We start from the raw sequence: 25,752 nt of genomic DNA on the forward strand, positions 1-25,752 counted from the left end.
CATGAGGAGGTTAAATTGAAGGTCTATTGATTTGTCGTTTTCTTTAGTCTATAGGTATTTGTTAGCTTAGAAGACTAAATGGTGACTACAGTTATCTGTTTGTGTATGAGACTGTGTTCATTTATGTTGTGTTTTGCTTGTGCTATATTTAGTTAATTTATTTATCTTTGAGTATTTGTTAGTTCAAAATTTATTGCATCTTTTGTTTAGAATGTTGTTGATTTGAGGAAATCTAGTTGTAGTATTCATGTTTTTTTATATGGAGTTATGTAGGGGTTCGTTGGGTGTCATCTGGATCTGTTTGTTCTTTGTTGGGTTGAGTTCTGTATGATTGAGGAAATCTAGTTGTAGCATCTCAGGGTTGAGTGTTTTTTCCCTTATTATGATGAGATTTGCTGGTTGATATGTTGTTTACTATTTTTGAATGTGCATTTTTATATTAACCTGACTTCCAGCGTGGCATATCACTTGACCATCTGGTTCGTTGATCCTGCTAGTTGTGATCAGCAGCCTAGTCAGCAAATTTTATTATCCAAGCAGCTAGGATAATTTAAAAGCAGTAACTGCTATTTTTATAAGTTCTATACAAGAGAAAAGCATTGGATGATTCATCGATTTTTAGCAAATTGGTAAAAGACCAGCACAGCTATTTATGATTTATAAATAGCTATTTATGATTTATAAAAGACCAGCACAACTGTAGGTTTGCTATGACAGCCTTAAAGTCTACACAACAAGCTGCCTAGTAGGTCTAGGATGCACAAACAAGGCAGTGATCAAAATGGTTGTCTTGTTTCTATGGTTTTGTTTATTAACTTGGACCAAATGGCTGAATCCCCTGTCCCAACCTTACTCACCACTTTTGCGTATGTTGTATTTGTTCCTGATGCCATGCTTTCCCTGCAGGAATTTCAAGATCGCAGTCCTGGGCATTCTGCCGTGAAAACCTGAAGAAGTTTTGTCCCCTGGGGACATGTCGATCTAGAGAGGTCCAAGTTGTATTTGACATGGAGGACCAAGTTGTATTTGACATGAATTTGAGTGCTACCTGGTGCAGTAGATTTGAACAGTGACAGTTCTGCCCCACTAGCATCGTCCAGAGGCACCGCCGCCGTCATGGCTTTGACTCACGGGATCGGAAGGGGTGAACCGGTATGCTGTTTTTGGGTTTAGTTCTGTTTTGTTTGGAGGACCCGGTTTGTTTTGTTAATGGGTTATTATCGAGTTGTTTGTACTCTTTCCAGAATGTTGACAGATTTTGCATCAACAAATCTGTTGCCTAGCTGTCACCATCTGATTGGTTTGATTTTTGACCGATTTTCAACCAACAAATCTGTTGACAGATAGCCAGTTGCTCCCAATAAAGATACTTCATCCATTCCAAAATGTAAGTCGCGACTTTTGGCACAGGTTAATAATTCATCTTTTTTATATAAAAAATAGTGCAATTAATAGAAATGGAAAAAGATTTAAGTTTAGTACCGTCAAACATTACATGAAGCCCTGAACTATATGCCTAGGATTTGGGGCACATGATCAACACAGAACACATGGTTAGCCAAGGGTGTAGCATATGGTTAGCCAGAAGAGCCGGGAACGTGATGATGGAGGAAGTACTCAGATTAGCCTACATGATGCTTCCGTATCTCTTAGTGTTTGAGAGTTGTGCTACCTGATCCGATGGTTCTTGATCCTTCTCTCACCTCTCATGTTGGCTCTTAAGACTTAAAATTTCTCATGTTGATCGAATAAAAAAAGACAAATTACCCATACGATGAAACCTATCCCAAAATAAATATGTTCCTAACTAAATATAACCCACCGTACTATTATTAACAAGTTAATACAATATATGCCTTCTTAGAAAATAAAAAATGATGGTATACTATTATGAACAAATTAATCTAACATATCTCTTAGCCACATATGAATGGTCAATTCTAGAATTATTAAAAATTAATAAAAAATAATTATTTATTCTCAAATTATATGCAGAGCATTATCAATTGAACAAAGAAGATAAATAGATAATAGTATGACACCAATAAATCAGAACATTGTGACAACAATCAATAGACACATATTTAAATTATTTTTATTTAGAAACATACAGGCAAAATAAAGGAGGAAGATGGCAAGGAGAAATACAAATATATCAAAAATCATAATAATATAAACATAAATGAACATTTTAATTGTTGATAAGTACTTCCTCCATTCCAAAAATAAGGTCGTTCTAGTTTTGTTCTAAGTCAAACTTTTTTAAAGTTTGATCAAGTATATAGAGAAAAGTATTAATATTTACAATACATAATTAGTATCATTGAATTCATCAAGAAATGTAGTTTCATAATATACCCACTACATGTTGTAAATATTAATACTTTGGCCCTATTTGGTTACTACAGGAATTTTTCCGCGCACGTTTTCCGAGAATAGAATCTCACATGCATAGAGTACTAAATGAAGTCTATTTGCAAAACCTTTTCAGGGATGGATGTAATTTTTCGCGACGAATCTAATGGCGGTAATTAATCGATGATTTGCTACAGTGATGCTACAGCACCATCCTCTAATCACGCGGTCAAAGGCCTCGTTAGATTCGTCTCGCAATTTACATGAGAGGTGTGGAGGTGGTTTTGTAATTAGACTTCATTTAATACTCTAAATTAGTGGTCAAAGATGAAAAAAAAATTATGAAATCCTAACCAAACACGGCCTTTTCTCTATAAACTTGGTCAAACTTATTTTTTTTTTGAACCGAGGGAGTACTCACTACGCACCCCCACCCCTGCACCTCCTCATTACGCGCACGCATTATTTTGGCCTTCTTGGATGGGTACTCACAATTTCGCTCATGTTTGGGAGAATCTACGTGGGCTCGAGATTCGCAGCCTGTTACGCGTAGATACGCTGCTCCGCGCCGACGGCGGCTGACAGCCTGACACGCCCGGCGCGGCTTGCGGCTTGTGGCGTCTGCTGCCGCTCTGCATCCAGCCGTAGTCCGGCGTCGTGAGCTGTGAGCCGCGGCAGCGAGCCACCTCTCCTATCGCTCGATCGTGGCTGTTGTCATGGATGACAGTCACGAGATCGCTGTACAACCTGCAACCGCGCGGCCCCGGCGGCGGTAATCGCGGCGCATGGAGAAATTGCATCATTGCAATTCCCAGCACTAGTCCAATCGGCGCCACCGATGGCCCAGACCCTTGCTTCGTCATCCGCCGGCCGTGGCCTTGCTTCGTCGGGAGATCCGGACAAGCAGCGGCTTCCAAGGGACCAAGTAAGTAGCATGAACTTTGAATACGTGGTAGATTTTCCCGTTGCTGTGATGCGGTAGTAGCTAGATTTGACTATATACCGTTTTACTCTTTGTTATGGAGAAGTATCCTGAAATTGCAATGCGTTCATGGTTTGGATTAGGGGGTTCTAGGAATTCAGTTTAGCCGAGTGTGAAAATGTGGATGCGCAACCTTAGGATTTGCTGGCGACACTTCTATTTCTGTAATATGTCAATATATGTCAGGAGAGCTGCTTTAACTTGGTGACGATTCTTTGTTATCCCTTTGTGTGGTGTTTTATTCATTGGAGCCTATGAGTTTTTACTGGAGAAATAACAAGAGATTTGAAGCCTGATTGTTTTGACCAGTTATGATTCTGTAGGCACTGAATGAGGAAATTTGACGCCAAATTGAGTGCCTAGAGAATCAATTAGTGCCAAATTGAGTGAAGAGCACCGATTCTAGTCACCCCGCTTCAGCATGCTGCCTGTACCTTTTTCTCTGGGCTTCAGGTACCAATAGATAATAACTAGAGACATGATTCTGAATAACACAGATGAAAGGGTTTTCTGTTTGTATAATTTATTTTATTTCCATCTCTGTTCAGTGCTCTCAACATGATACACTTAAGGAATTGCCTTGTTCATGAATAGATAAAATACAGTAAACTAAAATGTCTAATAGCAATGTACTTTCACTCATTGCTCTGAGTCAGTGAGTTGTATATTGGAACATTCATAGAAATAAGATAAGGTATTCCGATAGAAGAATCTGGATGAGATGACAAACATGGCTGCGAGGGACATGAAAGGAAGGGCTTGGGGGGCATTTCCAAATCGTTTATATCCTTCTGCAACATTTCTATAACATCACTCATAGAAGGCCGACTTCCTGGGCTTGTTTGTATACACCACAAGCCAACTATGGCCATCTGTCTTGCAATCTCTTCTGTGTCGCTTGTGACTTCGTTAGTCTGCATATCTTTTGCCAAACGGTCATAAATCCAGTTTGGGAAATATGCTTCGCTAGAATTCCCAGTGTTTTCTTTAATGTTCTTCCTTCCTCCTACCATTTCTAACAACATCATTCCATAGCTGTATACATATGATTTAGTCGACACAACTCCAAACCCTCTAGAAAATACTTCTGGAGCGATGAAACCAATGGTGCCTCTTGCTTCAGCCATTGAGAGGGCACTATCCTTGAGGTGACACAGTTTTGCCAATCCAAAGTCTGCAATTTTTGGACAGAATTCTTCGTCCAGAAGTATATTATGGGGCTTAATATCAAAATGGATGATGCGGGTGTTGCAGCCCAGATGTAAATATTCCAGGCCACGTGCAATGCCAATTGCTACTTGTCGCAACTTTTCCTATCCAATGGACATTTTAGATTCTTCTGAATAAATATACTTCTCCAGGGAACCATTAGCCATGTACTCGTAAATAAGTGCTCTCTTAGATCCATGCAAACAGAATCCTAGTAAGTTGACAATATTTACATGAGAGGTCCTGCGGATGCTAATTACCTCATTTAAAAACTCCTCTCCATTTCCTTTTGATCCTTTCAAGAGTTTCACAGCAATGTTGCGCCCATCTTCTAGGTTGCCCTCAAATACCATGCCGTAACCCCCTTCTCCCAGTTTATCCTTAAAGGACCCTTTTATTTTCTTTAGTTCAGAGTATTTGTACCTTTTAGGGACGAGAGAGTCATAGCCTTTTAGTATTTCCTCAATGTTTAATTTCTTGCCTGTGTTCTTTTGGATGAATAAGGTATGCTTTTCCTTCTGATGGTACATTATCCAGACAAAATATGTAAGAATCAAGCCGGTCGAAGCAGACAGCGAAACTGAAACAGAACATATATGTGTTACTGTTGCACATGCCAATTTATACTGGCAATAAACTAGAAACTTGTTCAGAAATCTATCTAAAGAAATTTCACTGTGCACTTTTTGTTTAATTGTCTATATAAGTTTTTCTGACATATTAAAGTAACTATGAGAGCTTCAAATGCTTGTAGTATAGAAATGATGCAGTGAGCAGGAGTATAATTTCTTTGGAAAACAGTATGAAACTTCTATTAATTAGCATGGAGCTTGCTGAGTTATACACTTGTGCCATAGTCAAGAAAATTAAACTGTAGCAAAACGTACCTACTAAAATTGTCTTGATGCTGTCCTTGTGCCTTCTGTCTGCTAAAAAGATTAAACATTGTCATTGAACACAGTTTTAAGAGGTGTCCCAAAAAGTTGCAAATAATGAAATGCTAATCTGAACCAAAAAGAAAAAGAATAAGTGGATGATTGGCATGAAGGCTTTTTCCCTATAGCATCATGGTCCGAACAAAGAAGACAAATACGGTGCTGTGCATTCCCAAAGCAATACTGCCAAATTGTAAATATAAATGGCACCTTTCCGGTAACCATCTGCTCTCTTCTTTTACAATCCTATTCTAATTTGTACCCCCCCCCCCCCCAGATGTTCCTATTTTTGAACGCTTTATTCACAGTTTAATCATTTGTTATATGGGGATACTAATCTCTTGCATTATTAGCCATTGGGCGTTTTCCTTTCAGATTTGGACGCGTGTTCAAAGTTGAGTGTTTGTCCTTTGTTTACAGGGAGACTAGTCTCCTGGCATTATTGACCGGCTGGGCACATTCTGGTCAAAGTTCCATATACTCTGTTTCCCTTTTTGTTTTATTGGCGATTAGGCATTTTCCTAGAGTTGAGCTGTTTGTCCTTTGTTGTACATTTTTACTCCATTGCAACTAGTTGAAACTGGAGTTGATTTCAACTAAATTGGTTAGGGTTTAGGGAAGGGGGTTGCCTGGGGGAGCTCCACCGCTGGCGGTCTTAGAGAAGGAGGTCCGGGGAGGGAGGCCGGCCCGGCGGCAGTGGTGGTTGGGGCAGGGCGGGGCGGCCAGGCGGCGGGGGCGCCGCCGGCCGCGGGCGAGGAGAGGGCGGGGGCGGGGCGCCGTGCTCGGTTAGCGCGGGAGCGGCGGCAGCGGCGGATCCAGCGGCCGGGAGGCCGCCGGAGACGGAGGACGGCGGGCGGCGGCGAGGGAGCACGGCGAGCTAGGTTAGCGCGGGGGCGGGCGGCGGGGGCGGAGCCGGCGACGGAAGCTGGAGGGCGGGAGGCGGGGGCGAGGACGTGAGGCGGCGGCGGCGGCGGTCGAGGCGGGAGGCGGAGGCGGAGGCGTGTGACCAGGCAGGCGGGAGGTAGAAGATGAAGATGAGCCATCCAATGGCTCAGATTCTTCAGTTGAAATCTCCTTTAATTTGAACTAGTTGTAAATTAGTCTCTCCCATGAGTAGCATTATTTGCCGACCTGGCGCAATCTGACTGTCCAAAGTCTCATTTTTTTTGGATCAAGGATATACTCTGTTTTCCTTCTTTCTTCCTTCCTTTCTTTCTCTCGCTGCATAAATATGGGACTGAAACCTGGGTGGACGGTTCTACTTCAGAGAACCTAGCCAGCTAAATTATGATTAGTTCATATAACTCTGTATACTGCATACTATGGAATAATGGAAAGTTAGTCATCGTCATTCAGAGGAGGATTGGCTGCATCATTGCGTGATGGACATGAGAAATGCTTGATTGCCTGTCTCTGAAGTTGGGCGAGTTCAGGTCTAGCAAGAACTGAGTCTATGGCCACATGAACCTTAAGCTAAAGTAAACTAGTGCAGCTGCAGTCTTTATGTACGTTCCTTTGGTCATCTCGTCGTATTGGGGTAGTCCAACTAAACTCGCTCCCACTTCTAGATTTGCAGACTAATGCTATTTGTCCACACTCCACAGACACAAAAGAAAACTACACAAAATCTCTCTGTGTTATTCTCTTGATTTCCTGAACTCACCGCAGTTGTCAGGGTGGATGACACTGGAGCAAGCTATTCTGGCCGTCGTATTTGCATTATTCCACGCCTCGCTAGCCATACATTTGGGGCAATCTTCTGATGACACCTCCATACACTCCAGGAGAAACCCATTCCTCATGCCTCCCAGGTCCCAGCCCAGGTAATCCTCCGCAGTGCCATTCGGAGTCCCAAGGGTAGGCACGGCTGAGAGCTGGCAATTAGGCAACTACTAAGTATTCTTTTTCTTTTGTTGAGTGTACGTCTACGCAGAGCTCTTGTCAAACTAGTGAATCGACAGGTGGGTTGGGTCTCTCGTACCTGTAGTGTCTACGCCGATGAGGCTCATGTTAGAGTTAGTGGAGTCCTAGCTAGGAGACGCTGGCTGTTCATTCCAAGCTCTTTTTTATAGAACCAAGCAACAACGCACCATCCTACTAATTTTAAGCTGATTTTATGCGTTCCAAGAGCGAGCTAGGTTACCTGCTGCCGGTGTTGGCGATGGCTGAAATGTCAAGAGGAATCCGTCACTGATGAGTTCCTCGTAGTTGCTCGCGTTGGCCTTGCCAGGTCCAGGTCCCCCACGCACCGGCACGATGATGGCATCGCAGCCCTCCAGAAAGTAGAAGCTGTCGGAGGAGTTGCTCGTCTCGTTGTTGTAACTCCCGCCGATGCGGGCAAACGTGCCGTTTCCTCGCCGTGTCGTCTCCACGAGCCCCTCGACCGAAGCCGGCCGCTTGGTGCAGTTGTAGAGGATGAGTTTCTGGTTGCTGGGGCTGATCGAGAGTGGCTGAGCGATCTTGGCTGAGGTGTTGAAATGTTGGCGGTCTTCGTAGCCTAGGTTTGCCAAGTCCTCGAGCTTGATCTGCTTGTCCGCGGCAAGCAAGGACTTGTTGCCGTAGAAGATGGCTAGGATCTGGAGCTTGTAGCCAAGTACGGAGTGTTGTCCTCACAGACGACTCGGAAGCCAGACCAGCCGCAAGGGCTATCCGTTGCCTCGACGATCCCTAACGGGCGCCTGATGTTCAGGTTCCCGCATCTGCCAGCCGGGCAGTCTCCTCCCCCTTGCACGTTTGCCGCCGCCGCTGCTGCCGCCAGCATCAGCGGTAACGACCAGAACGCCCAAACCTGGGAGACGAAGAAGGGAACAAGCTCGGAACACTACTGAAAAACAGACCTTCAGCACCGGTTGAAGAAGTCTTTAGGTACCGGTTTTCGAACCGGCACCTCGCAAACCGAGACTCTTGACTTGGGTCTAGAATACCGGGTAAACAAGCCGGTGCCTTTGGCACCCATAGGTACCGGTTGAAAAAACCAACCGGTGCCTTTGAGGCTGCCACGCTGACGCAAGCGCGCAGCCTCTTTGGTACCGGTTGGTATTTCCAACCGGTACCAAAGAGTCTTGCTCATTTATCCCAATTTTTTTTATTTATTTTGTTTATTCTTTGAGAATTGCTATACATACCCGATAGAGCTATATAGTACTATACGTATATGTCCATCGGTCGTGTTAGAGTTCAAAGAAATTAACTAAAAGTCAAAGTCAAGCATTTAGTTAAGTTACCTAGTAATTACAATATATATACAAATATACAAACAACACGACATCACATTTAAAAATATTTACAAATATACAAGTCATGTTTCAAGAGGACCCTCTGTTGATGTGTCCGTCATGGAAGAACTCGCCTCTAGGACCCAGGATCTCCTTCACAATGAATCCTGCGAGCTGCTCGCACACGGCGTTAATCCAATCAACAGGCAAAGATTCCATGTAGATTTGCGACATCTATCATTTTTGAAAAGATGGATATAAATTAATTCACCACGTTAGTATAATTAATTGAACGGAGTTGAGAACGGTATGGACATACTCTGGCATCCTCCGAAGTTTCTTTCCCGCATTCTAATAGACCATATATGTAGTCGCATACATAGTACCCACACCAATCTGTTACTTATTGTTGTCTCGCACACTGTAAAAGGAATAAATTAGTTATTCTATATTTGTGTACGCCTATGCAGAACAATTGATATTACTTAGAGAATTGGGCGCGACCCAACATACCGGAAAATCCATTCTAACATCCAATTGTGTCTTCCCTGCACCGACTCCTTTGTTCTTCTTTACAAATTATTTCCACACCCTATGCAGAAAATTTACTTGGATGTTGAATAATTGATGTAAAATTGAAAAGGATTCGATATGTGCACATTGTACTTACCTGTTCAATGGGTCTAAGAAGTGTTGGATTGCAGACTGTGGGCACCTCATGGAGTCGAACACTGTAAGATTGCCGCTCTCCAAGCAAAGTATGAGCAAAACCCAATGATAACTGCAGATATATACACAACCATATTAGACTTAACATTTATTTAGAAATATAAAAGAGGTTTTACTCGACAAAGACTTACCCATAGTTGTAGGGTATCATTATATAAGATTTGTAATGTTAGCGCATCAGGGCATCGTACATGTTTTGACACGTCTCCTTGTAGTTGTCGTTAAGAGTTTTCTGGTTGATTATCAACAGCATCATGAAGCCCACCTGATGATGCCATCCTTCTTTCCGGCATCTTTGAACCTTCATACTGAATGATAAAATATAAATTATGAAGTGCACATAGTTATTTACGTTGATGACAATCTAATTTTTTTTATACTTACAGAACCCAAATGGTGATGATAGAGACGTCTAGGGCTTGTCGATGATATATGGCATGTAGATCTTCGAAGTAGACCCAGAAGTCATCCTCCCCACGATAGAAATCATGGTCGCGATACTTAACTCCAAACATATCCATTTTTTCGTTGGACATGCGCATGTACCATCTGTGTAAATTAAACATCTGTGTGCCTAGTTTGATCTCGTCCTCCTCAGTGACAAGAGGTTTCCCAAGCTTGAATGGATGAGCAACAACTTCAGCAATTGGGATATCTGCTGTCCCCGCTGCCTGATCACGCATGAATCCTGTTTCGTGAAGAAATTCCGCCTCTGCTTCATTTTGTTGCCTCCCCACCATGAGGGGCTCGAGTTACTTCTGTGCTGAGCCAAGCTGAGGAACAGTCTTTCCACATTTCTTATTTTTTGTCTGCTCCTGTGCCTTTATCAGCGTGCGATCAAAGTCCGAGGGTAGTTGTTTCTGTCCTAGTGGGTTGTTCAAGCACGAGTAGACCTTGACTGCTATTTCTCGATCTACCGGTACCCTCTTCTCTTGGACTTTAGGTTTGAAATGTTCTTTCACCTCGCGATCCACTTCCTCATCAAGTTCCTCTTGGGTCAGCTCATAAGCTAATTTCTTCTTAGGGCCTATCTTCTTTTCAACCCTTTTTTGCTTCTTGTTTGTGGGTCCAGGCAGTGGGAGGGAAGCTGTCTTTTTCTTTCCTTTTCCTTCTGGTGCCGGAGGAGTTGGAGTACTACCGGCCCTCTGCTCAGGTGAGGGAGTTGGATCGCGATCAACATTACCATAGTCGAGCGGAGATGGTGCTGAGGGAGGCGGATCCACGGGAGCCTTGTTGTTCGCAGTCAGTTTGATGTCGGCCTTGCGCCATAGAACAATCCCGAGTAGTGCGTCTCCCAACGTCTTCTCTCCATCACCTCCAACAAAATCGAGCTCGAGATTCTCATTAATATGGGTCGGTTCAACTATCTGCTCAACTGTGATGGAGGCGTAGCCAGGGGTATCGGCATTCCATGAATTGTACTAGCAGGATTCACGGGTAGGACAGACCCGTGTGCTACCTGAACAGATATATTCTTTACTCGCACATGGACCTCGCATGTTGTTCGAATGGTGATATCATCGACCGGGTACCTCTGCTACTCTGGTGCTGGTGCCTCAGATTGTACATTGGATGGCGCCGTGGATGCACAACTGCTGCGTCGCTGATCGGCCGGGCTTATCACAACATCCGGTGCCTACGGGACACCGGTGGTCCTTTGGCTCAGAGCCTGCTGCACTGCCGCATTGACCCTTGCGTCCATCTGAGATTCTAGTGACGCAACTTTTTTATTCATCTCTTCTTGTATAGCACGGATTTTCTCGTCCTGTTCAGCCTTGCTCCTTCGATGAGTCTTATATGAGCTATCTCCGGCCCAAGTAACTTTCCATGGGACCACGCCGATGTCGCGGGCTCGTCCAGGGTGTTCAGGATTCTTTAACGCCCTGGTCAGCTCATCATTCTCCCTTTGAGGCTGGAATGTTCCTTGTTTTGCCTCATCTATTGCTGTGACCAGATCGCGGGCCACTTCTTCCATGTTCCCAGGCACGACCAAAGCTCCATCCGTTGTGTTGAGTGTCACACCGTTAGCAAATAACCACCACTTCGATCTATCCGGCCATTCCCAAGTCGCCAGCTGGATGCCTCTATCCATAAGGTCTTTCCGTCTTCTGCCATTTCTTTACTGCCTTCTTGTACCCACCTGCCCCAAGGTGGTGGCTGTACTTTTTGTTTCCCACATTCCTTTTGGCCTGTTCAGATTTTTCTTGTGCTTCCTCAGATAGCTTGTACTGTTTGAAGTCCTCCCAGTAAGGCTTAACTTGAGGAAACTCGTTCCAGTCCGGTTCCTTATCCTTCTTGATGTAATTGGAGAACAACTTTTTCTTGAATGTTGCAAATGCAAGTGCCATCTTCTTCAAGGCACACTGCTTCACAAGTTCTTCATTGACTCCTTCCGAAAATGTGAACATATCCTTGAGTTCTGTCCACAGCATTTCCTTCTAGTGTGGAGGCACAACATTTTGTTGTTCTTCTAGATTGCTCGATTTCCAGAGTCTTGTGGTGATCGGAATTCTCGTCCGAACAACAACCCCACATTGTGCGACAAACTTGGTGCTAGCGGCCTCTGGAGCACATGGACAGCCCTATGCGTCCACTTCTGTGACGACCTGTCTTCCCTCAAGTTTTTTGGTCGGACGACGTCTCCCTTTCGACTTCGATTCAGAGCACGACTAAATGTAACAAAAGATATATTAATAAATGCCATGATACTGGAACGTAAAGAGCACGATTTCGACGCATAATTAAGATACGTATTGGAACGAGCTGCTGAGCGGGCGTCGGGGTGAAGTCATCATCCCCGTCACTGCCATCTCCGGACATATTCAGGAACGTATCGGCTGTGCGGGTCTCTTCGGCACCGAATTGTTCAGCAGCATTGACCCTTGTATCTTCGTTTATAGCATCCATCATATACTTTGATGCAGACTCCTCATCATAGGAATCCATTGTTAGCTGAAACCCTAAGTGTCAATTAGTGTTAGTGTTAGTGGTATTGTTAGAGTGTGTGTGTGAGAGAGAGAGAGAGTGTGTGAGTGTGTTAGTAACGCGTTAGGGGGGCGCGCTCTAAATTTAAAGCGTCGAGGTACCGGTTGTGTGTGTGTGAGAGAGAGAGAGTAAAAGTGTTAGTGTGTGTGTAACATGTACATTTAAAATTTTATGAAATTTAATAGTACAAAGTATTTCAACATAATACATGTAATTCTTGAGAAAAATTATAATACACTTACTAAATGATAAGAAATACTACTTTGGAATTTATACATGTACATAAATGGTAAATGATAAGAAATTATACTACTTTCCCACAAAATGATAAGAAATACTACTTTGGAATTTATACATGTACATAAATGATAAGAAATACTACTTAGGAATAATTAACTCAACTAGAAAAAACAAACTAAATATAAAGTTTAAATATCAAAATTGGTAATTTATATTAAATTTTCTAAACCCTAGAGATGAGAATTTATATTCTTGGTAATGTATTCCATAATTGCAATCTAAAAGTTATTGGGCAATTACATAAAAAAATCTAAATTTGTTAACTAAATTTTTAAACTAAATGTTTAATTACCTAAATATCTAATTCTCATGATAAAAAATCAAAATTTGTAAACTAAATTACTAAACTAAATGTTAAAATACCTAAAAATCTAATTCACATGAGAAAAAAACTAAATTTGTAAACTAAATGGTAAATTACTCAAAAAATTAAAGAAAAAAATCATCTCTACGCCGCTGGGCAGAGCAGGGCCAATGCAAGGCCGGCCGGCAGGCAGAGCAGGGGGCGGCGCTGGCATGCAGCGACGTACTGCGGGGAATGTGGAGCGTGGGCGACGTACGGTGCGGCTTGGAGATGAAGCGGCGGCGGCGGCGATGTGGGGCGCTGGAGTCGGCGTGGGGACGGGGGCGCTGGAGTTGGCGTAGGGATGATCACGGCGTGCTGGCGTCGGTGTGGGACGTCGGCGTGGCGCACCGAGGGCCGCAGTCGACGACGACAACGGAGGGGGCGGCGCGGCCATGGAGGAGGGAGCGCGGGCACGGGCGCGGGCCAATGGACGAAGGAGACCGGCGGCGCGGGCCTCGTGAAGGAGTCGGCGGCGGCGCGCAACGCGGCGGGTGCAGGCCGGGGCGGCGGACGATTGGAGAGGCGGTGGAGAGGCGCCGGCAATCGCGAGGAGGGGAGGAAATGGAGGAAGAAGAACAGGGTTCTAGATATATAGGAAGGGCCTAAGGTACCGGGTGAAAAAACAAAACTGATACCTAAGGCTAGCCAAAGGTACCGGCTCCTGATCCACCCGGTACCCTTGGCCTGCCAAAGGTACCGGGTTGCAACCCACCCGGTGCCTTAGGTCCCCAACGGGCGGGAAATGAAAAGCCCCTAAGATACCGGGTGGCTTAGGAAAACCGGCACCTAAGGCTTTTTAAACTTTGCTTTTGTTGCTTTGTTTTCCCCCTTTGAATTCTTCATTAGCTCAGTGGTAACGCGCGGTTATTTGGGCGCCGCGGCCACGGTTCGACTCCCGCGCGACGCCTCACTTTTTTTAAAAACCAAATTACCTTAAGGCACCGGATGGACTTTCCAACCGGTACCAAAGGTTATCTTTTGGTACCGGTTGGGTAATCATTCAATTGCCTAATAAATCTGATAAATGCCTAATAAATCAATTAATTATCCAATAATTATATTACTTCTCTAATTAATCATTTAATCGCCTAATAAATTAGTTACTTGAATAATAAATTTTATAATTACCTTGTAAATCATTAAATTGTCTAATAAATTAGATAATTCATAATAAATCTGAGAATTGTATAATAAATCTGATAATTACATAATAAATCTGATAATGTTCATGGAAACTATTACAAGAGATAATCATTCAACTAATGGAATATTAACGATGGTTCGCTTTACAATCGTCCCTTCATTGTTGTTGGTGTTTCTTATGCTCAATAGAATATGGATTCCGCAAGCGCACCGAATCACCGCTGTAGCACGTCACCATGGAGTATTCCAGGGTACCGTAATTTTCCTCAGGGAAGCACTATGGTAAAGAGTATTGAAGAATCGAATGACAAACTTTACGAGAGATATCAACCAACTAACTGAGTGGGGGTAAGCCTGATAGATATGATAAGATAATGGCCAACAAAGACTGTCTGACACATGAGACTCTAATCCTTAGAGAGATAAGCAGCTAGGAGGACAACGAGCGAGAAAGACTCCTAAAACACTTCTAAACTATCGAGCTAGTCTCTCTAGACTAAATCTTGCTTCTAACTAGTTATCGGGAACCTAGAGTTTACTTCGGCGGCCTCAGGGAAGGACTCAGACTGTGGTGAGAAGATAGTCCAACGGTAGTCGGCACTACTGCTATGAAAGCACCCGAACGTGGTGGACTACAAGGGACGGACAGGGCTGTCACCACCTGCCGCCTACCACAATGGTATCGTGGGGTAGAACACACTTTCTAGCTAACACTAAGCTCGGACACCACGTCCGTACTCGGTGTTAGGATTTCTCTTGTCACAAACAAGACAAATCCCCCTCAACCTAGGGACCTAACTTGAGTTCCCTAGTCCGGGCGAGAAAACCCGTAAGGTAAGATCCCGATAAACAAGAAAGATACACTACAAAAAATCTGTTGATCCATGACGATTAAATTTCTTCACAGATCACTAAAATATCGTCATAAAACTGTATTTATGACGATCTCAAATAGCGTCATGTATTGAGCGTCATAGATTACACCTCGTGACGTTTCTTAAATTTTCGTCATGGATTGCTTGATCCATAATGTTTCGAAACCGTCATAGAATGTCCTTGGGCCCCCAAAGCCCAACCCAAGCCCATTTTTTATGACGAAAATAAACATCACAAACAGTACAATATTCGTCATGGATTTAACTGCCATGTCAATGATGTGGCTGATGACATGGTAATTGACGTCGATGACGTCTATAGAATGATGTGGAAGTACTGGTGACGTGGTAGGTGAAGTTAGCCTCAGCCCATTTTTGAATGGACCCAATTCAAAGTGGGCCTGATTTCAGCCCAACATCTATTATTAGTTAACCAAATTCAGCTTTATACACAACCTATTTACCAAAACAAAAGTTTCAGCCCAAAGCACAGTAAGCAATTACAGCCCAAATATAACCTCATACGAATAAGGTTCCGGTGACGAGACTCCATTCAGACAGTGAACAATCACCAAACCATAGTCGAAAACACCAGCCTAGCAGGAATTTTTAGCAAAAAGACATCATTCTATAGACTACTCATGGAACATAGTCTAAAGCTCAAGCCGCGGTGAAGGCCTTCCCGCCGCTGCCACCAGTGGATCCAGCTGGGATGACTTTCACAACATTGAACCTCACGGTTTTGGACAGGGGCCTGTTCACAGTTCAGAAACAACACTTCAGCAATGAACAATATTACCTTAGCAATTGAGTGGACTGGAAAACTAGACATTGCAATGGTGTTGTATTTCATCAGTAAATGTTGGAACCCTAAAATAGAGCTCACTTAATAAAGCTCAAACAAACCAAGCAAGATGGCCATCAAAGGTGATCTACCAAGTTCTGAGATGACATAAGTATTACCTGCACTGGCCAATGATGACATGGTCACCTTCCTTGACACGGAAGCATGGGGAGATGAGAGAGGGAATGTTGGAGTGCCTCTTCTCGTACCTGCAAGGTGTACAGTTATATCATTTCTTAAAAACATCAAATTTCACTTGGAAGACAAACAGAGTCTAGGCACCACAAACAGTTCACTTACCTCTGATATTTCTTAACGAAGTGGAGGTAATTCCTGCGAACAATGATGGTTCTGTTCATCTTGGCACTATGGCATGTTCCAGCAATAATCCTGTCTCTGATGGAAACAGTTCCAGTGAATGGGCACTTCTTGTCAATGTAGGTCCTTGTACGAGAATAGAAATTAAACATCTGTTAACACTTGCAAGAAATATATTGCAAACCCATCAAGTGATTAACCAACCTATAAAGCCCTTGATCTTGGAAAACTAAGATGGAATAGTTCCATTGTTATCAACTAGCTAGAGCAGCTAAAAATGTAATTCAGGGGGACATAATCAGTCCAAATCACACTACAAGAGATTAAACATGAATATACAAACGAGTATACAATAAAAAGCTAAAACTCTAGAGAAGGTATACTGATGTCTTTTGTATTTGTAGAACCAATTATCAATAAACCTACCATGTATATTTGAGCACATGCACTAAAAAAGGGTGGCCTAAAAGGAAAACACGAACGGGACACTATCTTGGAACTGGCAAAAGCTAGATGTCTTGGTAACTAATGCATACAATGCCGTGTTTTACTTACTTTCACTCTACCCAGATTTTACTCAAGAGAACTTCAAATACTAATAATGCCTACATATTATTCCTATTTAACGAGGCACATGAAACAAATATTTGGGGGCAATAATATGGTTTCAATTACCTGACCTCGAATTCCCATCCTGGCGGACCTAGTACCGCGCATCATGTAGCCAAGAGATCACCAAAGCAGCTTCTCTGCAACCCACAACCTACTAAACCGCACCAAAGGCACAGAGCTTATTAGTGTTACAGCAATATAGGGGTACTAGGCGCGAATCAATTAGTGCAAGCTAGTTCGAATGCAAACATACACGAGCACTCCACGACTTCACGGGGGACCTCGCACGAGTTGGCATAAACACAAAAACATTGCGGGCAGATTGGGTCTGGGAGAAAGGAGGGGGACAGAGTGGACCTCACTCCGAATCTGGGAGGCGAGGGGTAGGCGCTGCCAGCTGAGGAGGGCGGCGCCCGCGCTGGACGAGGCCGTCAGGAGCCTCTGCGCCTGTGCTAAGCCGCCTGCCCTCGCTGCCAGCAGAGGAGGGCGAATCTGGGAGGCGAGGGGCAGGCGCTGCCAGCCGAGGAGGGCGGCGCCCGCACTGGACGACGACGTCAGGAGCCTCAGCCGAGGGGTAGGTGCAGTAGAGACCGCACCCGGGGCGAGCTGCAGCCTCGCCGCCCGTAAGGTGGCGGCGGCACCCGGCCACGCAACAGCCGTGCCTCAGCCGGGAAGAGCAGGAACTGCCCTCCCGGGACGGCAAGCGACGGATCCGGCGGGGGGAGCCCGGGATCCGGGCCTACTGTGGTGGATCTGCTGGCGGCGTGAGGAGGAGAGGGAGAGGGGAAGCGCGGCAGCAGGGAGGCGGACTGGCGGAGGGAGAAAGGTGGCAGTGGGTTCGGCTAGGGTTAGGGGTTGAGCCAGCAGATTATATAGCATGTGAATGCATCTAGAGCCATCGGATCGACCGTGGATGGTGAGAAATAATTGGGCCGTTTGAGCTGCAATGGGCTTTGTTTCATTCTTGTATGTTTAATATTTTTCTTTTTCCTTTTTATTTTATTGTACAATTGTGAAGTAACACATAGAAATAATTATCTTATATGCACCAACTAATTATATATATAATAATACATATAAATGGTGCTGCAGAAGTTTCACTAATTTTCTAACTCATTTATTATTTTTAAAATTTTAAATGAATTTTTGAAAGTTTATTAAAAGTAATTACAATTTGATCTACATGTATCTCAAATAATAATTAAAAATTTCATAAAAAGTACTTTTAAGTGTCTCTGTTCTACTATAGCTCATATCCCGAAAATGAAAGAAAATTTTAAATGTTTGTTAGGGATAATTTAAACATCTACTTGCAACTTTATTATAAAATAATGATACTAATACCAAAAATTTCTCAGAAAATTCTGGAAATTTCTATAGAATCATTTTATGGATGTTTAAACTTGAAATAAAAGTTTCACTAGATTTTGCAAAAATTAGGATATATCTTGTTCACAAAATGGATGGATCTCTCACCTTGTTTCATATAAGTCAAGTCAAACTTGAGGATATTAATACCTCATAACGATTTCAAACTCTATGCACCCCAAATCTGGTGAGGGATGAACTAGATATCTTGAAATACTAATAAACAATCACACATTGGACATGATAAGAATTATATTCAATGTTTGTAATGAATTGGAAATTGAATTTGAACTTTATGCATTTAAATATTGAATCAAAATTGAATTTGACGTGACATTGCACTTTATGCATTTTTATGGACACTAAACATTATTAGGAGTGCGACAAAATTGTAATCACTATTTTTTGAGTGACACAAAAATTCAGACAAAATAGACAATTCTCAGTATTTTAGTAAATAAAAGAAAATGGTCAAAACCGCTTCATATATTACATGGGCCGAAATCATCCCACACCTGCACAGCATCAGGCAGCAAGGGGCAATAATCGCACGGGTCACTAAGGCCCAGATTGCCTTCCCTTTTTTTATTGAAAGCATGTATTCAGCGTCGTTAAATATATATATCAAGGCAAGAGACAGCACAAAAGATGGGGCGGCGCAGTGGTAGCTGCTGTGTCTGTTGAGCAGAAAGTGGCTGGTTCGAGTCCTTAGCTCCTACAATTTTTCACTTTTTACCATTTTAACTCTACTGTTCATTGTATACTCTGTTTTCACAAACAAGCGAATAGTGTAGTGGTGGGTTAAGAACTTTTGTAGTGCGGGATCGTGAGTTCGATCCCCTGCACCTGCAGCTCCGAAGCTGCCTTTTTTTATATTAACGCTGTTGCGGTGGGTAAAACAGGCTGCTCGATCCCCTACACCTGCAGCTCCGAAGCTGCCTTTTTTTATATTAACGCTGTTGCGGTGGGTAAAACAGGCTGCTGACTTTTTTTTTATATTAACGCGGTTGCGGTGGGTAATATAGGCTGATGACTGGGGTCGTGATCTGGCTTTGCATTGAATCAAGAAAAAGCTTGTATAAATATGGTTAGTACCAATAGATATTTGTAAAATGACAAGTAGCTTAATGGGAATTGCACAATATTCTTGTCTTGGTAGTTGCAAGTTCAATTCTTGCCATCTTCCTATTTTTTATTTTTTAGTATATAAATTTTTTTTCCATAGTTTATAAATATATGCCAAAAGGGACTATGACAATTTATGTGACATATATGCTGAAACGTCATTGTTTTGTGGGCCGGATTGTGACGAAATCAATAAAACGTCACTAAATTTTGGGCCAAGGGCTCATACCTTCAAATTCATGACGAAAATGTGAAAATTGTCATGGATTGTGTGCAATTGTGATGCTGTTTAAAAATGTCATAAAATTTTCGTCATAGATCACCACATTTCTTGTAGTGATACAAAGCCTAAGCTGGAGGAACTTACTTCCACACACAAGTATGATAACTTGAGAAGATAAATAATGCGGAAAGTAAAGCTGACTCGAAAAGATAAAGAAGATAACTATATTGATAAATGTCAAAGGAAAAGATACAAGAGCTTATACCGACTTCCGATGACGACTCCGGAATCCCGAGACAAGCTCGACTCGACTCTAACTCCCAACTACCTAACCTACCCTAGAAAGTAAAAGTGAGAGAAGAGAGCTCCTTTTGTGTGTGTGTGTGTACAAGTGATGGATGGGGTCCTATTTATAGCCTTCCAGGGTCGGTAAAGTGGTTGGCGTCAGTTGTAAGCATCTGAGGTCGGTAGGCTTAACTTCCACGCGAAGCCTGGAGATGAGTGGATGCCAAGTGGGGCCGGCCGGCCCCTCCTAAGCCGGCCGGCCTAGGATCGTGGCGGTTTGGCCACCGCTTTCTCCTGGACGCTCTTGATTCACTCCTAGGGTCGGTGACAGTTGCTTGGTCTTGACTCAGGCAGTTACTGGGCCGGCCGGCCTCCCTCTGGCGCCCCTCGGCCCTCCGTTGCACCAACGTCGTACGTGGATGATTGTGATTGTTCCAGGGAGGTGCTTCACCGTCTTATGCTTGATTTGACATTGTCTTGTGGGTCCTTTGATCCATGTCAATGCCTTTCGGTCCATTCAATCAAACCGACGTCCAATCCACGACTCAGAGGCATTGTGGGTGTGTTACTTTGCCTCTGGATTGAAGACGTGGCACACTCCTCAGGGGTGCCAGGCCGGCTGGCCTAGGATAGGCCGGTCGGCCTAGGTTTGTGCCCAACTTCGCCTATTTTTGGTACATGATCACCTAAAATCAAAACTCATCCAAAACGTGTAGAACTTATTAGAATTAACCAAAATATGAATGGAACATAGTGTAAATCTCATTTCATTCCTGAGTAGTTGACGGTTAAAACGTGAAATAATTGTCATCAACACCCCCCCAAGCTTAAACTTTTGCTCGTCCTCGAGCAAAGCTCAAACTGAGGCTCGGTGGATCAGGAGTTGCATCGATGTTCATACCTTCAGATACCTTATGCACAACAATTTACTCTAACCCATATGTACTTTGAATAAGTTGGCTCATACCTTAATTACTGGAGATGGGGCTTACTTGCATTTCATCCCTCGTCTTGAGCGGTTGAGAGACTGAACAACCACCACGGGAATATTTCCTGCTTCTTGTTCAGGTTCCTATCTCGGAGTTTTGCAAGTTTTTTTAAAAATGGTTTAAGATTCCCCAATGGTGCTCTCAAATCGCTCAAGGTGTAAGATCCTCACCATGGTCGGGAATTTTGACCCTCTTCATCCTACTCTAAGGCTGATATCTGGAGTTTTGGGTATGAAGAGTGTAGCATACCTTGGTTACTTGTATTGCCGAGCCGAAGAGTGGTTCGCAAGAGGTCGGTAGTCGATCAAATCCCGATCTTATAGAAGGCGAAAATGTTCAGGGGAGAGGGAGGAAATGGACTCACGCTTAGAACATCTCTGGTCTTTTTATTTGAGCTCCTTATTTCGTCTCTCTTCAGTGGAGGTATGGGTCTTATCTCATTTTTCTTTTTCTTTCTTTGCTTCTTTGTCTAGTTTTTTTTAAGGAAGATGACCCATACTCCATGAGGATAAAGTTGTTGGAAGGGAGCATTTCTTGGATAGACCATTTGAGATGGATAGGCTCACTGTGGAGATTTTTGGTTTTGTTGTGAGGGGAATTGTCTGGTGAAGGTGGATATCAATACCTGGAGTAGGTAATTGACATGCTAGACATCCAAGGCTAGCAAACAATGGGTACGCAAAGGAGAAAGATCAGTAGATGACAAGTACCTTCCTCAAACGGACTCACCATTCGGCAAAGCTCAAGATAACTCAAGATAGCTTATATCGGTTCATAAGATAAAGCATTATGGCTCTGGGTAGGACATGTAAACCAAAGGGGAAATCTTTACCATGTTTTATTTTAAAGAAATTCCAAGAGGTTCCCTACTAGAGCATGCAGTTTTATTCCGGTTCGGGCTATCTCAAATCTCACAACAACTTAGACTTGGAAATCAAGCTCATGCTCCCACTCAAACCAGAATTTTAGTGATTTTTCCAAGAGCCAACATTTCAAGTACTAGGAGAGTAAAAAGTTGTATATGAAGTACTTGTAAAGTATGAACAGAGCAACTATTCATCATCTCCATGATAAGAGCTTACACAGATTTCCACACATATGTGTTGGGAGTTTTATTCAAAGCATGAAAACATTTTTTTGTGTTTTATTTATTTATTTTGTTTTTATGTTTTTTTTAGAATTTTTTGAAAGACTCAAACTAACTATTTTTTTTCTAGGACACAAGATGAAAGGATAGGTTGGATGACTTACCTAGATACAATGGCATCCCCCCAAGCTTGAATGAAGCCCAGTAGGTCTGCCATCTTGGCTGATTTTTTTTGTATGCAATGTAGAATTGAAAGGATGTATTTGCGAGAACTTAAACATGCCATGATGCGGAATGGAAAACTATGCAACAAGATAAACTATCCTATATGCAAATGCAGGAATGGATAACTACCACGTACCTCATGGCAAGGGCTCAAATTTTTCGTCCTGAGCGAGACTATCCATACCTTGGGTTTGGTCGTCGTCACCTGATGGAGACGTTGGTGGCGGCGCTTTCTTCCGCCATAGGCAGAGTTTCTTCGATCTCTTTCTTCCCAAATTCCAAAAATTTCTTACGTTGGATGTTCCGCTTCACGTTCCGTTGGTTATACACCTTGATCTCCTCCCGAGTTCGAAGATTCTCCACGGATTCGATGAGGGTAGAGTTGGATGGGGTATATGCCTTCTCCAGCTCTTTCACGGATTCCTTCTAGTTGAAACATTTGATCTGTGAGCATTGCTTATCTTTCGGTCTAAAGCCGAATATGTCCTTCTGCTCATTGATGTTGAGTTGGATTACTCCAACTCCCGCATCAATGTGTGCAGTTGTCATACTCAAGAATGGCCTCCCCAATATGAGAGGGATCTTGGTGTCGACTTCCATATCGAGAATGACGAAATCAACGGGGACAAAGAAATTCTGTATTTTCACCGGAATATCCTTGGCGATCCCCGTGAGATGACGAACCGATTTGTCTACTAGCTGCAAACACATGGCAGTAGGAGCAAGTGCATGATGGTTAAGTTTATCATAAATTACCTTTGGCATGACGCTGATGCTTGCTCGCGGATCGCAAAGAGCGTGCTTAAAGTGTTGAGCTCTGATGGAACATGTGATGGTGGGGCATCCTGGTTTCTTCTTCTTCTCCAGGAGAGGGTTGAGTATAGATGTGATACACTCACTTGTAAGCTGCACGACCTCGGTGGTCGGCAGGACCCTCTTGTTTCCAAGGATATCCTTGAGATACTTGGCGTACGTGGGAACCTGCATAGTGTCAAGAAGTGTTGTGTTGCAATAAAGCTTCTTGATTACCTCGACGAACTTGCCGAATTGCTTGTCGGCCACCGGCCTCCTTTTCTGCTCTAGAAACGGTAAGGCGGTTGTATCGTGACAGTCCCGTGAAGTTCTAGGGGGTTCCACAGGGTCTTCCTGGGTAGCAATGTTGTTGGATTCTTCGGCCTCCTCCAACACCCCGTCTTCAGCATCGGTATTCCTGGCGGTTACGGTCTCCCGTCGTGTACCTACATCCTGTAGAAGATGTGGTCTCTGTGCGGATTGTCTTGCCCGTATAGCTACCGCATTCACGCTTTCTTTCGGGTTCACTCCCGGTTGCTCGGGAAGCTCCCCTGTGTTATGGTTATGATAGGATGAGGCCAGCTAAGTTACTTTAGTTTCTATCAATTTATTGAAAGGCTGATTTTTAATAACAGAGTTAAACCCTTCTAGTTGCATAGCCAAAGATTCAAGAATTTTATCATTAGCGAGAAATTTCTCACTAATGTTGCATTGATTTGTTTTTGGTTGTTCATGAAGTTTTTAAGCAAGGGCTGAAAAATATTATTAAAAATATTACCTTGCTGTTGGCCGAAGGGGAGGTCGGGCTTAGAATTCCAACCTTGCTGAGGACAGCAGTCTGTGTCATCAGGAGTGCCATTCCCAATGGATTTCTCGTCCTCTTGAGTGAACGGACAAGATTTGCCCGAGTGTCCAGTATTGCCACATTTCTCACATGTCATTCGAGACTTAGTCTGGTCAACCTCCTGGTGTGGAGATTCTAGCTTTTTCATGAGAAGATCCATCTTGGCTGCCAGCATATCAACACTGTCAATTTTATGTATTCCTGGTGCATGGGCCGGATGCCTATCTGCCTTCCATCTCTGGTTGGAAACAACCTTGTCGATGAGCACTCTAACTCCTGCAACATCGAGGGAGAGGAATGCTCCTCCCGCTGCTGCGTCCATGCGATCTTGCCATCGCTGGTTCAGGCCATGGAAGAAGTTCTGAATGACAAGCCATTCTTCCATGCCGTGGTGTGGGCATGCTGCAATGTATTCCTGAAGACATTCCCAAGCTTCTGAGACTGTCTCATCTTACAGTTGTTGAAAACTGGAAATCCTGTTCCGAAGGGCATTGGTTTTGCCCACCGGAAATTACTTGACCAGAAAAGCATTGGCGCACGCATCCCAAGTGTTGAATCCTTCCTTGAAGGTGTAGAACCACATCTTTGCTTTCCCAAGCAAAGAGAATGGGAACAGTCGAAGACAAACATTATCCATCGTAGTGCCTCTTGGGTTGATTATGCTGCTCACTTCCAGAAAATTCTGAAGATGAGCGTTGGCATCCTCTGATGCCTTTCCGCAGAAGGGACTTGCTTGGACCATGTTGACAAGACCAGTCTTTATCTCAAAGCCAACAGTGCCTTGGTCATTATTTAGTCCAGTAGGCATATGGCTATTGGACGGGGCTGAGAATTGACAGAGTGTCTTCTGAGCCCTGGGTATTGAAGCTGGTGTTGTCAAACCTTGATCCTAAGAAAATTCCTTCTGGTAGGATGACTATGCATTGAACAATTCACCCAATTCTTCTGGGTCTGAGTTGAAGTGATATGGTAGATCGAATCTGATCCTGCACTGGTCTGCAGAAATCACAGATATCCAAGAGCAATGGTAATCCCGCTAAAATTAGCGGTGATAACTTGGTAAATCCTGTCAGACTATTCGACGATATCTTTAGCCAATTGCCTCCCCGGCAACAGCGCCAGAAATGCCTGTTGGTGTTTCTTATGCTCAATAGAATATGGATGCCGCAAGCACACAGAATCACCGTTGTAGCACTTCACCTTGGAGTATTCCAGGGTATTGTAATTTTCCTCAGGGAAGCACTATAGTAAAGAGTATCGAAGAATCGAATGACAAACTTTACTAGAGATATCAACCGACTAACTTAGTGGGGCTAAGCCTGATAGATATGATAAGATAATGGCCAACGAAGACCGTCTAACACAGGAGACTCTAATACTTAGAGAGTTAGAGAGGTAAGCAGATGGGAGGACAACGAGCGAGAAAGACTCCTAAAACACTTCTAAACTATCGAGCTAGCATCTCTAGACTAAACCTTGCTTCTAACTAGTTATCGGGAACCTAGAGCTTACTTCGGCGGCCTCAGGGAAGGACTCAGACTGGGGTGAGAAGGGAGTCCAACGGCAGTCGGCACTACTGCTATGAAAGCACCCGAACGTGGTGGACTACAAGGGACGGACAGGGCTGTCACCACCTGCCGCCTACCACAACGGTACCGTGGGATGGAACACACTTTCTAGCCAACACTAAGCTCGGACACCACGTCCGTACTCGGTGTTAGGATTTCTCTTGTTGCAAACAAGAGAAATCCTCCTCAACCTAGGGACCTAACTTGAGTTCCCTAGTCCGGGCGAGAAAACCCGTAAGGTAAGATCCCGATAAACAAGAAAGATACAAAGCCTAAGCTGGAGGAACTTACTTCCGCACACAAGTATGATAACTTGAGAAGATAAATAATGCAGAAAGTAAAGCTGACTCGAAAAGATAAAGAAGATAACTATATTGATAAATGTCAAAGGAAAAGAT

General features: G+C 43.5%; 1 protein-coding gene, 1 non-coding gene and 1 pseudogene across 2 annotated transcripts; 1 reads left to right on the plus strand and 2 right to left on the minus strand.

The window, feature by feature from the left end:
- Positions 1-3,854: 3,854 nt before the first annotated feature.
- On the minus strand, positions 3,855-10,165 carry LOC120700854 (annotated as a pseudogene).
- Positions 10,166-15,606: 5,441 nt separating this feature from the next.
- LOC120699019 (40S ribosomal protein S11-like) lies at positions 15,607-17,211 on the minus strand. Its single transcript, XM_039982860.1, has 5 exons — positions 17,102-17,211; positions 16,912-17,002; positions 16,219-16,362; positions 16,038-16,127; positions 15,607-15,828 (listed from the first exon to the last, which is right to left on the minus strand). The coding sequence occupies exons 3-5, from the start codon at positions 16,275-16,277 to the stop codon at positions 15,735-15,737; spliced, it is 243 nt and encodes an 80-aa protein (XP_039838794.1). The 5' UTR covers positions 16,278-16,362; positions 16,912-17,002; positions 17,102-17,211; the 3' UTR covers positions 15,607-15,734.
- A 6,958-nt stretch (positions 17,212-24,169) lies between these two features.
- LOC120701694 lies at positions 24,170-24,276 on the plus strand. Its single transcript, XR_005686251.1, has one exon. It is a non-coding gene; the product is annotated as a small nucleolar RNA R71 (small nucleolar RNA).
- The last annotated feature ends 1,476 nt before the right edge of the window (positions 24,277-25,752 follow it).

This window comes from Panicum virgatum, chromosome 3K, assembly GCF_016808335.1.
Source record: "Panicum virgatum strain AP13 chromosome 3K, P.virgatum_v5, whole genome shotgun sequence".
Lineage (NCBI taxonomy): Eukaryota > Viridiplantae > Streptophyta > Magnoliopsida > Poales > Poaceae > Panicum > Panicum virgatum.

Bases quoted from the DNA above. Each gene is read 5' to 3' on its own strand.
- LOC120699019 (XM_039982860.1), bottom strand. From the start codon at position 16,277: ATGAACAGAACCATCATTGTTCGCAGGAATTACCTCCACTTCGTTAAG. The intron at 16,128-16,218 runs GTAAGTGAACTG...TACACCTTGCAG, and splicing joins TTCGTTAAGAAATATCAGAG to GTACGAGAAGAGGCACTCCA. The intron at 15,829-16,037 runs GTAATACTTATG...AACTGTGAACAG, and splicing joins GTCATCATTGGCCAGTGCAG to GCCCCTGTCCAAAACCGTGA.